This window comes from Musca domestica, unplaced genomic scaffold (assembly GCF_030504385.1).
Source record: "Musca domestica strain aabys unplaced genomic scaffold, Musca_domestica.polishedcontigs.V.1.1 32, whole genome shotgun sequence".
NCBI classification, from domain to species: domain Eukaryota; kingdom Metazoa; phylum Arthropoda; class Insecta; order Diptera; family Muscidae; genus Musca; species Musca domestica.
Genome location: NW_026712311.1, coordinates 6,030,379 through 6,049,095, shown reverse-complemented (window position 1 = coordinate 6,049,095; position 18,717 = coordinate 6,030,379). Strand labels below are relative to the sequence as shown.

The 18,717-nt window shown below is 36.0% G+C and overlaps 1 protein-coding gene across 3 annotated transcripts in view; it reads right to left on the bottom strand.

Annotated features, from left to right (window-relative positions):
- Positions 1-210: 210 nt before the first annotated feature.
- Positions 211-18,717, bottom strand: part of LOC101892635 (serine/threonine-protein kinase WNK1) — a 75,283-nt gene continuing 56,776 nt past the window's right edge. For 2 of the 3 annotated variants that reach the window (XM_059125220.1, XM_011296181.3), the window contains 4 exons: positions 1,689-4,682; positions 1,492-1,629; positions 1,222-1,429; positions 211-1,152 (listed from right to left, as the gene is read on the bottom strand). In XM_059125220.1, coding sequence (XP_058981203.1) covers positions 842-1,152; positions 1,222-1,429; positions 1,492-1,629; positions 1,689-4,682 — 3,651 coding nt within the window. In that variant the 3' untranslated portion in view covers positions 211-841. The remainder of the gene's footprint in view (positions 1,153-1,221; positions 1,430-1,491; positions 1,630-1,688; positions 4,683-18,717) is intronic. The other variant, XM_059125221.1, reaches the window with a different exon arrangement.

Below are 18,717 nucleotides of genomic sequence, written 5' to 3'. Positions count from 1 at the left end.
ACGGACAGACGGGCTGACATGCATAAATCGACTCAGAAAGTGATTCTATGAAGATCCTCAAAGTAACTATGGGTCTATCTCGCTTCCTTCCCCATGTTACACACAAATGCACAAAGACATAATACCCTTACCACGATGTGGTGTAGGGTATAAAAACTAACCTCTATCCCTTTACTGACATCACGTTTATCAGTATAAAAACAAAATATAATTTTTTTATTCATATAATTAATTTTTATTCGTTTTATTGTATAAAAAATGTACAATTTGTGTATTAATAGAAACGCCTTATATTAATAAAAACTTAATATAATTTTTCATGTTTTTTTTGTCTGTATAAAAAATATAAAAAAAATTCATAAAATCAAAAAAACAAATAAAAAATTATACATAAAGAATTTCGGGTCGAAAAAATAAATATTAAAAAACTAAACAAAGAAAATTAAAATTAATGTATATTTTTTGCGATTTGTGCAATTTTGCATTAAGCAGAAAAAGCTTCAATGTGTGGAGTACGTTTTTTACAATGACTTTCAAAGCTTTCTGAGCATTACAAATACCAAATTTCGTGGAAGCACCTAAGGATTTTGTTGTAGTTGTCTTCGTAATGATTAAGTTTAAGTTTTATGGAATTAAGGCCAAAAAGCTTTTCTTTTTTTGTGTCAATCATAAGCTTTCATTTAAGCACCTTGGCCCCATAAACATAACAACTGGCAAGATCGATGTTTGTGTGTGTGTTAGTGGAAATTTTTCTAAATTTTTGTTTCTCTTTTTTCATAGATGAGCTTAAGTTTAGAGCTTAAAACACTAGTTTTTGTTTAAATTAATTGACGCTTGAAGCTCACGCCAGCGCTCCATCCAAGGCATGAATGACGCCATTTGTGGCTGGTATGTTTGAGGTGATCATCTGGGCATCGTTGACCTTAATTTTGCCAGCTGAGGTCTTTTGCAAGATAACTGTTTTACCGGTCAGCAATGAGTCCTTGACTTGATAGAAACGCATACCAGCCGAGAACAAAGTTCCGGGAACAATGTGTTTCATGGCGAATTCTTCTGCCACCTCCTTGTCATTCATTAGTTTTTCCAAAGTATCCGATTCAAAGTCATTAAAGCTCTTGTCGACGGGAGCAAAGACAGTGTAGGTTTTAATGCCTGCAAGTAAATGAAATATGGATTTTTTTTCAGTTTCATGTGTCCTTTGATGGCGAATTTCGGGGTTACCTTTACTTTGCAATTTCTCAGATAAACCAGAGGTGTACAAAATCTTCAAGAATGTGGAGAAACGATTTTCTCTATCCGATTGTAGAGTCTGCAATAAATCGCCCACAGGTAAGGGGAACATAACACGATCGATGGCATGCGCAATGCCTTGGGGTATTTTAATGTCCTTTTTGTTGAGCACCACCATGGCTCCGTTGATGGTTGTTAGCTGAAAAAATCGAGGTTTTCAATTTCCGTATTGAGAAAGAATTCAAAACTATTTTAATTTACTGTAACATCATTCCATTCTTGGTCATGCATGTTGTATTGATTGACTCTCAATTGGGTACCGGCCAAAGAAACACCAGTCATCTCATCCTGCAGGGTGGCAATGTCAAAAGCTCCGGGGATAACGTGGTGCAATAAAAGCTGCAAAGAAAAATAGCATTTTAGTTTCTATCTATCAGATGACCTCACAATTAACTCACCCCACTTAGTAGTCTTGGATTGGCCTTGAATTTCTCTTCTGCTCTTTCCGGACCTCCTAGTTGCACCAACAAATTCTTGAAAGCTTTGTCGGTGGGCACGAATATCGTATAGGGTCCAGTTTCATTTAGAATACTATCCAATCCCGATTGTCTTAGATATTTGGCCATGGCAAATAATCCATTCGATTTGAGGATTTGTATTAAATCTTCACTGGCATTTGTCGTTGTCGTGGTGGAGCTTGAGCTGGAACTTGATCCTGAGACTGTGGTTGTTGTTGTGGAGGCTGTTGCTGAGGCCGGGCTACTCAAGGCCATGGAAATTGCCGATTGCGAATCAACATCTGAAGATTTTTCTTTGTGTTCAGTTTCTTCAACCAAAGTGTCGGTGTATTGGACAGCTTGCTGATCATCAACGGTTGTTTCGACATAATGTTCGGTGATGGGGTCATAGGGAGTTGAGGACACAACTGCCGGAGTTGGTGTACCCACTGTGGTGTAACGTGAGGCTGATGTTGGCCTGTACACAGCATGATGATCATAATGTCGAGTGCTGGCCCGATGGGTATAGGGTGCATGGGTGGTGGTTGAGGGATGATAGGCATTGGTGGTCTTGAAATTGTAATGATGTCTATAGGTTGTGGCCCTGGTGGCTGATGCTGGCTGTGGTCTGGGTGTGGTGGTAGTGGTTGTTGTTGTGGTAGTTGTGCTTGTTGTAGTTGGTGGCTTCTTGGTGGTCTTTACAATATTGCCCGATTCAATTTCCACCACTTCATCATTGGGCAAAGTCAAGCGGGTCACCGAGGGTGGCAATTTAATATCTCCGCTGCGTATGCGTTCCAAGATGCTTTCCACTTCAGCTCCTGTCTGTTTGGTTTCCTTTTCGCCATTGGCCTTTACTCCCTGGATTTTGAAGCTACCATCAGCCTGTTCTTCCAAATAAACATAGGTGGCCTTTTTCTTGGGTGGTAAAGTGGGTGCTGGCTTAGGTTGGGCCTTGGGTTTCGAGGGTGAACTCAAACCTTCAATTTCATAACCCTCTGGGATCAGACCACGTTTAGCTAATTCCTCTAGAGATGGTGGCTCATCGGAGTCCGACTGTATAACAGCAGTGCTGGCTATGCTATTGGCACCATTGGACACACCTTCCACACTGCCCCCGTACAGTGAGGCCAGACTGGAAAGATCTACACCACCTGGTAAGTTTTGTGGATCTACGGTCTCTTGTGGGTCGGGTGATCTTAGAATTTGTACCTTGCCACCGCCGGGAAGAACCAAATCTTTTTTGGTTTCTGGGGCAATATCGCTTAGACTCAACTTTCCACTGGAGGAACTACCTCCTCCCACAACAGCTTCAATGTTTTGATCACCAAACAAGCTTTGCAATTGATCATGGGTATAGGATTGCTGACCCTTGACCAAATTGGGATCAGTGGTACGGATAACCTGGACACGTTCTCCATTGGGCAAGACCAAATCCATTTCTTCGTAGGTCTTATTTCCCAATTCCTTTTGAGGTGTTTCCGCCAAGGCGGCCTTAAGTTGTTTCAAAAGCTCATCACGTCCGAAAGTTTTCACTGGTTTCTTGGCTGTTGTCTTTTGTCCATATTTACCCAATTCTGCTTTCAGTTGGCCATAGGCGGACTTGGAGTTGGTCTTGCTGGCTGGTGGGGCAGATGGTGTGGTTGTGGTTGTTGTAGTTGTTGTTGTCGTGGTGGTAGTAGTTGGGTGTTCCTTGTAGTATTGTTGGACAGCCGAGGCAAAGGAAGGTAGCTCTGATGGTCCTACGGGACGGCTACGAGGTGGATTATAGTTCACCGATTGTTGTTGATTGCTGTAGACTTGCTGCTGCTGTTGTTGTTGATTACCGCCAATTATGGTGGGTAAAACTTGCTGCTTAATAGTCTGCTGCTTGGCCACAAATTCGGCATGTTGTTGCTTGACCTTATTTTGGGATTTTTCGTATTGTTTCTGGACGAATTGTTCGTGTTTCTGGATCAACTTTTGTTTGTATTCCTGCTCGGGAGAGGCGGGCTGTCTTAAGTCAGGGAAAGTTTGAGGTCCAAATTGTTGTTGCTGCTGCTGTTGAATTTGTTGATGATGAAGTTGTTGCTGCTGCTGTTGTTGTTGGTTGTAGGTATTGACATTGACATTGGCTCTCAAATTGGGGAATATATTGGGTACGGGTATACCCAAGTTGGGAGTCAAGGCAAATTGTTGGTTTTGTTCAACCTGGGGTAACTTTTGTTGGGTCTGTGGCAAAAATGTTTGTTGGGTTGTCTGGAGAGTAGGTTGATGCTGTTGTTGCTGGAAGAATTGTGGTACGGTAGAGAAGGGAATTTGGGGTGCGGCATGAGTCTGGAATGTTGGTACTGGGGCCTGAATGGGCAACTTTTGTTGGGTTTGTGGTAGAATTTGTGGACCTATGGCAAAATTGGAAGTCGGCTGCTGTTGTTGGTAGGCTTCATTGGGCAGGGTGGAATATTGAGGTTGTTGCAAACCTGGCTGGGACTGGAAGGGTTTATTATTGTACGAACGTTGAGGGGGGCTTTGTTGGGGACCAATAGATTGGCTGGCAAAGTTTCGTAAAGCTAGGAAATTTTGTTGATGTAGATCAAGTTGGCCACCGGCGGCAGGAGGTTGTTGCTGTTGTTGGTGCTGTATTTGTTGGGGATGTTGGAATTGTTGGGGTTGCTGAGGTTGATAGTGATGTTGCTGCTGCTGTTGTTGTTGCTGTGGTTGCAGGGGAACATGCACTTGATTGTGGGTTGATCTCTGGAATTGTTGATTACCGCCATTGAAGGGATTGGGTCCCGATGCCGGGAATCGTTGATGATTTCTTTGCTGCTGGGTTTGTGGCAGTGGAACCTCAACACTGGGCGATTGTTGCAAGAAAAGACCTTGATTTTGTCTTGGCTGGGTATGATGTTGATGGACATCGCTCAAAATATGCTGTTGTACGTTCAATTGGCGACGGAAGTGATTGTGAAAGGGAGGCTGCAAACAAAGAGAGAGAAAAAAAAAACGATTAATAAGTGATATGGCGATTTTTTTTTGACACGTAACAGCTAATAAGAGGCTAAAGTAAATGAGTACCTTGCCTTAGGCTCGGTTTGTTTTGGATACTTGAATATGTTATCCAATCGTGGAGACACTTATGCGAACTATTTATACTACATAAGAGGGAAGGGACCCTGGGCAAAGAGAATTACTCATCATCGTAGGGTGGATTAGTTCAGGCTATATCTTTGGTATGAGCTCAGGTATCTGCTACTGTAGGATTTGTCAGATCGGAGTAGAGTTGAGAGATAGGAATCAACGATACGAAAGTAGATACTCAGAAGGCATCCTCTACTATTGAGAAATAAGTTTAGAGGTAATCTATAGCGGAGTAGATAAATTCATCTGTTATAGATTAGATTGTTTGAAAGGTCATCTGATGAAGGGTATGTGAGCTCATAGCATTGTAGATGATTTGAGAGATCATTAACTATGAAATATACGAGGTTAAAGGTCATACACTGTGGATTGTATGAGAAGATCATATTAGCTTAAAAGCCACTGGAGTCAAGCGTTATCTGCTGTGGAATAGTTGCAGTCTTTTTAAAATGAAGTCAGAGGTAGACTACTGGATTATATAAGCTCATCTATCATACAGCATGTGGATGAACTCAGAGACCTATTCGTGTAGGAGGATTTGGCTCCAAGGTTACTCCCTTATTGTTGCAGAAAAATTAGATATCCAGACAGACTTACGGCTGTTACGAGTACTGAATTGTTAGCCAGCACCTTATTACCCATAATTTGAGATTCACTCATTGCAACTTTAAGTGCGAATCTGATTGCATCATTTCGCCCCGGGGGGTTTGGCGACCATCGCACCACACAATATTTGCTAATCATTGGCCAGATGTCCAAATGACAAAAACTATTCAAACAACTCCATTGGAACAAAGACATAATTTGACGACGATCAAGACGACAACATTCATTCAACGGTTGACAAGCATATTTTTAGCAGGTTTTTTCGGATATTTATGGCTGGCCACTCCATTGAAATCAAGTACCAGACAGTGGATAAACAAACTGCCGCGCTTTAAACCAAAGTGAACACTTAGAAATGGACACAAAAGTGGGTCACACAATGCGTCAATGGTTCGTGGCATGGTAAATTGTCTTGTTGTTGGAAGCGTTTGCGTTTTAATGAAAGTAAAAACTCCATTGGAGGTTTTCTTTTCTTGTCTGCTTGTGGTGAACCAGTTTTTGGTTGTAGCAGCTAAATGTTGTAGTAAATATATATGTATCTCAGGCTCCATTGAAAAGATGACCAGAGTCCATAGCCATAGCTCTGCCATTCCAACCTTTCCTTATACGATGTATATATATTTTATATTTAAGAGGAGACCTGGACATGTTTTGTATGTTTCTGTTATGGAGTGTTATTGAAATGAAGACCCCCTGTATTTTGATTGTCAAAGTTAAGCGAATGGCTGCGTACATTGGCCTAGTTTTCTGCTGATGCTCAGTTAGATATGGAAACTGGATCGCAAAGCTGTCGAAATTACATTGGTTTGATCTGCTGTCATTGCCTTGGTTGGTTTTTCTTTTTGTAGGTTAATCAATTCAGGTTGTTTGTGTGCCAGGCCGCTGATGCTCAGTGAGCACCTGAGCAAAAAAAAAACGAGTGTTGGAAAAACATCATTGAATGCTGTGAGAAAAATTTGCACACAATGATGTGATGATGTGTGGCGGCAAAATTCGTTGACACACGAAGAAAGTAGAATTTATGAATAACATAATAACTTGACATACTCCATTTGAACTAGAATTGCTTAGATGTCACATGACATAGTCTAAAACATGGAATGTGAAAGATGGAGAGAAGTTAAACTTTTGGAAAATAGATAGAGTCTGAAAGGCCAGCTATTGTTGAAAATATGAGTTCTCAGAGGCCTTTTATTGTAAAACAGGTGAGCTCTGAGAACTCCTCTAAGGAAGCACAAAAGAGCTCACAGAGAATTTTTTCATGGAAAAGATGAGTTTTGTGGGACCATCTATCGTACATAGGGATACAGGTCACTTGTAGTAGAACAGATGAGACCAGATACCATATACACAAGAAGATACCTTAAAAATTCTGTTTCTGAACAAAAGATGGAGTGTTTTACAAACCAATAGTATTGACTGAATATTACGAGGAATATTTGAAAATGATAATCTTCAAACTTGAACCAAAGTGGGCTAATATACATATTTATTGTGCAGTTTTTTTAAAAACCCTATATACATGTGTGCTACGAAACAGGAATACGTGTTGTAGATTTCACGGAGTTAGAAAACTGAACAAAAGATGGCGTGTTTTACAAACCAATAATATTTGCCGAACATCTACATCATCTTGGAAATTTTGAAGCTTAAGGCCTCGAATATTTATAATGATAATCTTCAAACTTGAATCAAAGAGGTCTTAGACAATGAGACATATTTATTTTATAAAGATATTTTGAATATCCCATATGATGAAGATTTCCTGGAGTTAGTAAAACTGAACAAAAGAGGGCGTGGTTTGTTATTTGAGGTCAGACATTGTAGAATAAATGAATACATCAGGTCATCTACAGTATAATAGATTGTGTGGTTTTGGAAAAAAGAAATATTTGAAGAGGATATCCCAAAGATGTTGACTGAGCACACGATGGCGTGATCTAAAAACGGGAAAAGGTTATGGAGATATTCCACAACTTTTAAAAAGAACAAAAGATGGCGTGGCTTATCAACCAGCAATATTTAATGAAGATATTTTGGAAATTTTGAAATTGAGCAAAAAATTAAACCAATCGAGCTTGATTAACAAAACGTAAATATATTTTTTTTTTCAAAAATCCAAAAAGACGTGTGTCAAGAAACAAGAATATATGATGAAGCTATCCCGAAGATATTGGAACTGAACAATCGAGAGAGTGATTTATGAAATCAAAATATTCTATGAAGTTTTCCCAGAGATACTTTAATTGAATAAAAGAGGGCGTAATTGGAGAAAGAAAATGATGCATAATAAAACTAAAAAAAAGAGGTGTGAATTTTTTAAAACAGTTGTTGTATTCAATTAGGTTTGTCGCAGAATCTGAAACTGCACGGAAGATGGCGTAGTTTTGGAAACAGACGTGTTTGATAAAGATAGTCTGGGATATTGAAACTGAACAAATGGGGTTTGTGATTTTTGAAAACAAAATATTAGATGAAGATTTCCCGGAGGTACTATAATTGAATAAAAGAAGGCGTGATTTAAGAAACAGCTTGATGTGATAATACTATAACAAACGGAGGGGTGATGATTTCCCCAGGTGCTGAAACTGAACAAAAGATGGCGTAGTTTTGGAAACAGACATATTTGATGAAGATTTCCTAGTACATTGAAACCGAATACATGAGGGAGCGTTTTACAAAACATTCATATTCTTTAAAAAGTTTTCGGAAATACTGAAAATGAACAATAGAGGGCGTGGCTTTTAAAACAATCCTATTCAATGGCGATTTTCTGAATTTTCAAACTGATATGAAGATTTTTCTGTGATACTGGAACTGAACAAAACAGGTCATGTTTTTGAAACGGATGAGGAATTATTTGGAGCGGTTATACCAGATCGAAACTGAAGAGAATTCATTGATGGGGATTTACCATTCTTTCTAAAGAGAATCGTATGATGGAGATTTACCAGGACTTATTTTGTGAAGTAGAATTATTTGAGGACTTAATTTATATTAACGAAGTACTTAAACTGAATAAAAGATGGCGTGGTTTATGAATTAGGATTGTTTTATTTAGAAATACCGGGAATGCTAAAACTGAAAAAAGAGGGCATTGTTTTTGAAAAAGACTTGATGATTTATCGGGTATTCCTGTTAAAGATTTTCCGGAGAACTTGAAACTGAACAGAAAAGTGAAATTCAAGAAAGGGGATTATTCTATGACGATTTTCATGAGATTATGAAACTGAACCAAAGATGGCGCAATTTTTACAAATCATTGTTATTTATTTAATGAATTAATAAAATAGTTAAACTGAACAAAAGAGGGCGCAGTCTATGGAACAGGAATATTTAAAGGGTTCTGGAATATACATTAAAACATATCCAAATAAGGCGTGATTTATGAAACAGGATTAGTTGATTAATTTGTCCTGAATATTTTCATGTGTCTGGTCTTCCTTTTTTATTTTATTTTTTTATCCCATAAAATACATTTACATTTTATAGGTTGTGTTTTTACCCCATCTCAGTTGTGACATACCTTCTCTTGAACATTACTCTTACAATGCCAATGATTGTGGCACACATTTTTTGCCATTTACCTGCTAACACATTCCCATTAAGACATTATGGGAATTATTATTTTGAACAGCTAGAGCAGAAAACAGCTCCCAACAACGGCCATTGTTTTGAGTGTTTGAAAATAATTCCATAATTTCTAAGCATAAATTATCTCATCATATTACATATACGACTACATACATTTATGTCTTTAACATAAATATCTATTTAAAAGCAACTATTTTAATATGGTAATTTTTGTGTGGTTTGTAAATTTTCCACTTTGTAATCGGACAATTATCTCAGTGCCATGAGACTTTATAAAAATTGCAACTTCGCGATGACGGCGATGATGATGTGACTACTTTGGTTGGCCGAAATTGACTTGATGTTAACATAAAACATGTTAGCAATGGGAACACTGTGATTATGTGGCCATAAAAGTTTTTTGACCAGTTTTTCCACCACCAAAAAAAAAGTGAAAGGAATTCTTTGCAAAATTCGTTATGACAAAAAAAAACCTCAAGATGTAATTTTCATCATATCCATCGGTTTGAATTCTTTTGTGACCTGACCAAATGTCATTAATTTGTGTTGTGTGTTGCGCAAGCCACCAATCATCAAAATCAAACTTCTAGATTGTCCGAAAAATTATTGATAGGCATAGTTTGGTTAGGTGGAGGATGGTTTTATAAGGCAAGGAAAGGAATATTTTGCAGCAGAGAAAAATTCAATATAATATATGAACTTATGAGTAGTGATGTTACTTATACGCCACAATAGGCTTTTAATAACCTTAAATATTGCAGATTTTAAGGAAAATTCGTGAGGGATAAATTCGCGGATTTTTATGAAAATTTACTTAAAGTTCCTTAAACCAAAAAATATGAGGTTTTTGGAAATGTTTTAAAAGTTTTTCGAAGTTTTATTCTTGGATATTTTAAAGAGAACTGCCATTGTGTATATTTCGGAAGGCTCTTCTAAGGTAAAATCGTGGATTTTTTGGAAAATATTTCGAAGTTTCTTCTGGCCATTGCAGGTGGATTTTTAAGAACTTTTTGAAGGTTTTTCTGACTTTTTAAGAAATGTGTTTTTCTTAGTAGCTACAGTTGTGGGTTCCTTATGGAACTTCATCGAAAGATTATTTTTGAAAATTCTATCATTGCACCGAGCCATAGTAGCAGATTTTTAGAAATGAAAATGAAGGTCTATAGACTTAAACAAATTGTTGAATTTAGTTCAGAGTTATATTTTATACTCTCCATCATTCTATGGAGGGTATATTAGCTTTGTCATTCCAAAATAGTCATGATAGACCCTACAAAGTATATATATATTCTGGATCAGCGTAATATTCCATGACGATTTAGCGATGTTCGTCTGTCTATGTGTCTATCTGTATGTCTGTTGAACGAATTGAGATAGAAGGCTAAAATTTAGCATACATGCATTATTTCCCAGTAGACAGGTAAAGTTCGTAAATGAGCCATGTCGGTCCAAGTTTTGAATATAGCCCCCATATAACGGTACCTCCCGATATTCGGTATTTTTATGATTTTAGCAACATTATTCATTGGAATCGTTTCAAATTTCGTATTTTAAGTTCGAAATGGGTACTACAGCCTATGTCAAAAATTTTTGTATGCAGGTCCACGTCTTCATATAGCCCCCATACAACGGTATCTCCCGATATTCGGTACTTTGATGATTTCAGCGACATTATTCACCGGACTTATTTGAAATTTCGTATTTGAAGTTCGCAATGGATGCTATCGCCTATGACAAAAATTTTTGTATGCAGGTCCATGTCTTCGTATAGCCTCCATATGACGGTACCTCCCAATACTCGGTATTTTTGTGATTTGTGCGATATTATTTACCGGAATTGTTACAAATTTCGTATTGAAGTTCCCAATGGATGCTACAGCCTGTGACAAAAAGTTTTGAGTGCAGGTCCACGTCTTCGTATAGCCTCCATATGACGGTACCTCCCAATACTCGGTATTTTTGTGATTTGTGCGACAATATTTACCGGAATTTTTACAAATTTCGTATTTGAAGTTCGCAATGGGTGCTACCGCCTATGACAAAAAATTTTGTGTGCAGGTCCACGTCTTCGTATAGCCCCCGATATTCCGTATTTTTATGATTTTAGCGACATTATTTACCGGAATTATTTCAAATTTCGTATTGCAAGATCTTAATGGGTACTAGAACCTATGGCATTTCGTATGCAGGTCCATTTCTTCGTATAGCTCTCATATAACGGTACCTTCCGATATTCGATATTTTCATAATTTCAGCAACATTATTCACCGGAATCGTTTCAAATTTCGTATTTGAAGTTCGTAATGGGTACTACAGCCTATGACGAAAAATTTCGCATGCAGGTCCACGCTTTCGTATGGTCCCCATACAATGGTTTTCATTTAAGTGGTAATTTTAAGTATTATTTTGTTTTTTTTTTTTTTTTTGAAATTTCTCAAGTTCCTTCCAAATGGTGGAGGGTATTGAAAGTTCGGCACAGCCGAACTTAACTGCATCTTACTTTTTTTTTATTTTTTCTTAAGTTATTGTCAAGTTTTCAAGTGTGCAGGAGTATGAGTGATAGGCGTTTAAGTGGTGCAGGAGTGCAGGAGTATGAGTGATATTCTAATTCTAATTTTCTAAACGTATAAGTGATGACAACCCGTATACGCATGTGTTGCCCATGTATCATTGCTTAAATCGCACCCCTCGTCATGGATCACAGATATGTTTAGCGGCTAGACGGAAAACCTCAACCTCTGTTGCACAAACGATAATAAATTTCAAAAGCGACATATCCTCTAGATCAGCAGTAGAATAAAAGAAACTAAACGAGAAAAAAAAACACAGAATAACCTAACAACCTGTCTTCTGTTTCTTAACTATTCATTTGAACACATGACTTAAGAAATAGCCACAAAAATGACCCAAAGCATAAACGCCATAGCCATTGCATAGCTGCCATAGAAAGAAGACAAAAAGAATCCAAATTGATTCTAAAATGTAATACAAATAACCTTGACTTGGCTACAATAATGGTCAACAAAAATAATGAACCGAAATTTGAACTGATGAAAACTGAAGCGACGACATCAATTGACCGCAAAACATCGGCGAAAACAGACAAAAAACTAAAGCAATAACAACATGAATAACGTATTGAATGCATGTTTCAAAAACTAATCAATAAATCTGGGGAAGTTGGTGGTCATTCATCCATACTCATACCCATCATCATCATTATCACCATCTACAGCGGCAGCAGCAGTAGAGACGGCCGCTTAAATTTACGCCATGCAAAGTAATCATTGCATCTTTGGTTTCAGGCTGCTACCAGCAGCATTTACTTTGAACAGGAAATACAGCCTCAAAAAAGAAGCAGAAGAAAAAAAGGAAAAATACGTTAACAAAAAGCTTGTGGTTTTGGTGCCACTCTCCATGCCGCCGCACTTCTTACCACACAAAAACCTATGGCAGCTATTATTGCTTGCATGATGCTTCATCTGATGTTCGGCCAAAACTCCGACTTCAAATAGACTCTGTTGCATAATAGACGGTCACAGACACATCTGTATGCTGATTGCGACTGATTTGGACATTGAAGCTCATCTAGCGTCATTAAAAGCCACCGAAAAAAACACAAACACACACACAACCTCACTCCATGACCAGCCACCTAATGGAGACACCATCTGCCAACTGGAAAATAACAACAAACTGCATCATCAAAAAACATTTTCGGCTGATGGTAGGCAAAGCAACATGGCCTCTGGTGTAACAGTTCTTTCTGGTGGTGGCGGCGAGTGGCCTGCATAGTTTTATTTTAAATTGAATCCAATCGAATGGCAAGTGCCTTGACTTGGTCACCCAAAAGCATCATTCAATTCATGAGATTGAGATTTTTGAGCCTTAAGCTCACCACTTGGCATGTGGTCGTCTTTGGTGCAATCGAAAGAGGGTCAGGCTAAATCGAAATTGCGTAAATCCCATAAGTCGGATGCCAAAACCAAAATTAGTTCAGCTCTTTAATCAAAATTAATTAAATGAATTACCGTAAACACGATATCGTTGTTGGTGTATTTCTTTTTCTGCTTCTAATTTATTTGGCAGTGTTGGATAAAGATGAATGTCTGCAGATTAGAAAGTTAGCTAGCGTGATCGTTGATTTCATTTGAATTAGTAACAGAGGCGTTAAAACCTCAGTTTGTTGTAAGTGGTTGTATTCGGTTATTTTTTGGGTTACTATGTTTTGTTGGTTTTTTTTTTCACTTTCGAACAATAATCAAATTAAATCCCAAATTAAATCAATATTCAAACGCCCAGCCAGAATTATGTAATTTTTAATGGGAGCTCAGTGCACCTGTAGGGGGAAAACAAGGGAGTTGCTATTCACCTGTTTTGGAAAATTTACTAGCAAAGCTTTCAAAAAGGGGAAAATAACAAATGTTTGATATTAAAAAGTTGTTATTTAATGTTTTGTAATATTTTAATTTGACAGGAAATAATTGAACTCGTTGCATCGGTCGGATAATTTATATTAATTCACAAAAGTAATAAGTATGAGCTATGATATTGCGTATACGCTACCAATTTGGGAGATTTAAAACGATTATCAAACCTGAAAGCGTAAATATTCCAGAATAGTTTTCTACTTTGGATTAAAAAAAAAATTATGAAGTAAGTTTTATCAACGTATGGATCGTATCTTTCAAAGCTAGAACAATGGAATTATTTAAGAATTTTGTTTAAGGCCTATCAAAGTTATATTTCTGAATTATTTTAATAACTATCAAATTTTGAAAATAGGATTTTTTCAAGGTCCACGAAATATGGAATAAATTTTTTTAACTTCTTTTAACGACGGTCAAAATTAGAATCTTTTCTTATTTAAGAATTTTGTTTTTGTTTTGTTACGAGGACTATCGGAACTTGAAGGACTGTCGTATTTTAAAGGAATATTTCGCTACTGAACATCGAAGCAAGAAACGTGGATTTTTAGCATTATGTTATAATCTAACAGAGCTCACAATTTTATAGGATCAATGTACAAGGAAATGTTCTGGAATCGGTTTTTGAGAACATGTCATCCACCATTTTTGGCGATTTCGTGATAACAGATTTCTGTAATATTTCCAATGCATTTTTTGCATGTCGTCGGCCATCTATTGTCTGATCGGAACATTAAAGGGATATATGCATTTTTTTCCAATCTTTACAGTTTTATGTCTCTGCCTGGAATCGTAGATTTTTAGCGAATATTTTTCAAAGACCATCATAGCAGACAACGTGCACTTTTTTGGATTTTTTTCCCCAAAAATCTATCGACACTTTAAGTTTTTTTTTTTTAAATAAGAAGTTTGGAAATTTTCAAGATCCATCAAAATAATAAACAATTTTTTTTAATATTTTTTCACGACCATAAAATTTAAAACGTAAACTTTTCAATTAAAGCAAGAATCAAACTAAGAAACCATATTTTTTAAAAATATTTGTTAAGAGAATAATTAAAGCTTAAATCGTGGATATTTTAAGAATTTTTTTCAAGGACCATTAAAGCGAGAATTGTAAATTTTTTGATAAATTTTTATTTAAAGAATAAGAATGGCTAATTCCTAAAATTTTTTGAAACACCATCTAAGCTAGAATTGTTGTCTTTTGCAAATAGTTTTTCCTTTTACCATCCATTTTTAAGAATATTTTATTGACCATCAAAGTTAAAATCGTGGATTTTGTTAGAGTATGGTTTTGAAGCCATCTAAAAAAATCGTGAACAATAAACTAGAGTTGTGGATTTGTTAACCATTTGTTCGAGGACCTTTTAAGAGGTAACTTGGATATTTCGAGATTTTTTTCAAGGACCCTCAAATATTGAATTTTATATTATTTTAGGATTTTTCTAAGGATCATATTTTCGAGGCCCATCAAAGCTAGAATCGAGGATTTGTGAGGCATTTGTTCGAGATTTTTAAAAAAGACACTCATATATTGGCTTTTATATTTGTTAATATTTTTTTAAGGGTCATCAAAATTGGAGTTGTGGATTATTTTTTTATTTTTTTAATGATTTACTGAGCACTAACCCCAATATTTGGAAGAAAACTTTTTTAAAGTGTGGGAATTCAAGGAGTCTTTGGAGTATCCTAGCTCTACTAGGTTGCGGATTTTTTATGAATAATTATTTCTTGGCCTAATTGAACTTCATTTAAGGAAACCCATCAGAGATATGATGGTGAAATTTTATACAAATTTTCGCACAATATGTTGGTGACTTAAAGGTGGAGTTTTTAACACCGGCTGTGAATTTTTTGGGACTATTTTTTTCTTTGGTTTTTATGGTGAATTTATAAGAAATATGTTTTTTGTTTTTGTATTGGAATTTCTAGACATATTTTCTAAGCTCCATTACAAGACATTTGAGAAATACTTTTTTGAGTTATTGTCGTGGATGTAGGAATATTTTTTTAACTCTTGTCTTAGATGCTGTATATCCTCCAGCATAGTATGAAGGGTACTTCTAAGTCTATCATACCGTTTGTAACATCATAAAATTCTATTTCGATTTAGCGATGTCCGTCTGTCTGTGGAGCTTTCGAACGAAATAAATTAGGCTGATAAAATTTTAGATGTGTTTTAGGTCTGGACTTTTGGTATTGAAAATGGGCTCTATAGGTTCATGTTTTGGTATAGACGCCATATAACTGTGCCGACAGATGTGACTATTTTTTGGGTGTTTTAGTCCAAATTTAACTTGAATATGTTTTCCCAGTGTGTAAGAAACATCCTTGCATAGAACTCTACATGTATAATCATTTTTTATAATTTTAGATACATTTTAATTAGATTATCTCAAACATCGTATTTGGATTTCGCAATACGCCCACCTTCTCTTCATCTTCCTATAGTCCCTACCTACTTCTAATTTTTATGTCGTGGATTTCCTTCTTCTTCTTTTTGCTGATTCCGTGGATGTCTTAGGAATATTTTTCCTGAATTTTAAGAAATACTTTCCTAGTTCTTGTCCTTGATAGAAACATATTCTGGATAGGAATATATGCTAAACTCCACTTCACAATTTTAAGGATTATTTTTGAGTATATTTCTCGGATTTTAGATCTTATTAATGATTCTTAGAATTATCATATTTTTCTCCTTCTAATTTTTACATCGTGAATTTTAGATTTAAATATGTCTTTTTATGAAATATTTTCTTTGTAGTTGTCTCGCAGGTTTTTAAAGCTTAGCTCTTAATTTGTACAAACTTTTTTTTGAATTTTTCTCGGGAACTGCCTCAACCGAGTTAATTTTTGAATTTTATTGATGTCTTCATTATAATTAACAAAAATTATAATAATTTCGTTTTACATCATAATTTCAACCAAATTATAATTCATCACAGACTACCAGCTTGTTGAGCCAAAACGTCTGTTTCATGTTAACATGATGGCCTCATTTTTCGGGAATTTTAAATTTGGCAATCCCAAGATTTGAAGAAAGAAGAAAAAGATTTATGGGCAAGCAATTATATTAAGTCGTAATATAATAGCCATACATGCAACATACATGCATCATGATATGCCATCAGCATTCACAGCATCCCGAATTATTTCAAAATAACTGAAATATAAAAACACAGCATCTTTCTTTGTAACATCTACAAAGCCAGCAACAAAAAAAAAAAAAAAAAAAACTAGCATTTGAAGATATATGCTTTGTTTTTGGTTTCATCCCAAAAGTAAGAAAAAAAGGGCAATGCGCGTGCGCGGCTTCATTCAATTTACCGTACATATCACAACACAACAAGAAGATGAAATGTCTTGAAAAAACAATAACCACAAAAACAACAATGGTTTGTGAGATGGTGATGATGATGCTGATGTTGTTTTTGTAGTTTGAAGAAGTATTAGATAATCTTATTTGATATATGACCATAGGGTTTGTTGGGCATTTTGTAAGGTACTAATATATCATTCGTATTTATGTGATAATTTTCATTGTTACAACAACAGCAACAATTTGGAAAAAAAATTGAATGAAATCAGCTGCGATGATATGAATGAAGTGTTCAATAACAAATTACAACAAAAATCGAATTTCATAACGACACTTATTATGAGCTTTCACTCGTATAGAAAATTATATCAGCGCCTCAGAAAAATGTGTTTAAGACCTTTAAGTCCTTTTGTGTATGGAAGTCCTCTTAAGCTTTGTTGTGTAAAAATGTTTCCAAAATTATTTAATATTTAATATTTATTTAATATTTGTGAATTGTAGCACAGGCATGTGTTAATGTTTGGTATTTAAAGTGGAATATATCGTTCGACGTTTAGGTATAGCTCTCATAAGACGAGATTTTCGATATCTTGAAAGTTTTGGCTCCAATTTTCAACCAAATCAGCTGTCATTTGATATTTCCATTTTTCAATGGGTATTGATATCCTACACCACATTGTGGTAAGGGTATAATGTCTTTGTACATTTCTTTGTAACATGGAGAAGGAAGCGAGATAGACCCATAGTTACGTCTGAGGATCTTCATAGAATCACTTTCTGAGTCGATTTACGCATGTCAGTGCGTCTGTCCGCCCGTCCGATTGAGATTAACTTTTCCAAATAATATTTGTTTGGTCCAAGAACGAATCCTATTGAAATTGGTGATAATCGGTTCAAATTTAGATATATCTCCCATATATATCTTTATCCGATTTAAGGTTTACTGTGCACCAAATGGCTAATATCAGCCCAAATTAACTGAATTTTGGTAATTCCGACCGGATTAAGCCTAGAAACAAATTCATCATATTTGGTAAAAATCGATTCAGATTTAGCTATAGCTCTCATATATATGTTTTATCCGATTTGGTGATTAAGTCTCTTACAGGTGCAATGATCTTTTTTAGAAGATATCAGACACAGCTCTGAAGTAAGTGTTTTAAATTTTTTCAAGATCGGTTCCCATTTCGATATAGCTCCCATATAAATCTCCAGCCGATTTCGGGTTTATGGTGCACCAAATATTCAATATCAGCCTAAATAACCTGAGTTTTTGCATATCCGACCGAATTTAGCCTAAAAGGACATCAAATTAAATTTGGTGAAAATCAGTACAGATATAGCTATAGCTGTCATATATATGTTTCATCAGATTTGGTGTTTAAGTCCCTCACATTCGTAATATGTTCTCCACAAGAATGATATTTGGTGCCTGATATCAGATACGGTCCAGAAGATCGGGTCGGATTTGGATGTAGCCCCCATGCACCAAATGGCTTATATAAGCTCAAATGGACTTAATTTTGGCATTTCCGCCGGAATTCAGCTTAGAAGCAAGTACTTCAAATTGTGTGCGAAAATCGGTTCAGATATATCTTCAGCTCCCATATATATGTTTAATGCGTTTTGGTGTTTTAGTCCCACACATCTGTAATATGTACTCCACAGGAATGATATTTAATACCGGACATCAGATGCAGCTCGAAAATACCTCTGCCCAATTTTATCGAGATTGGTTCAGATTTTTTATATACTTTCGATATACATCTTCGTCCGATTTTAAGGCTATTCTTGACCATATACATATGTAATATAAACCCAAATTGGATAGAGTTTTTTCAACCGAATTTTACCATTTGGTGAAACTCAGTCCGGTATATCTCTTGCTCCAATAATTATTTTTAAATATAATTCTTATCGAAGT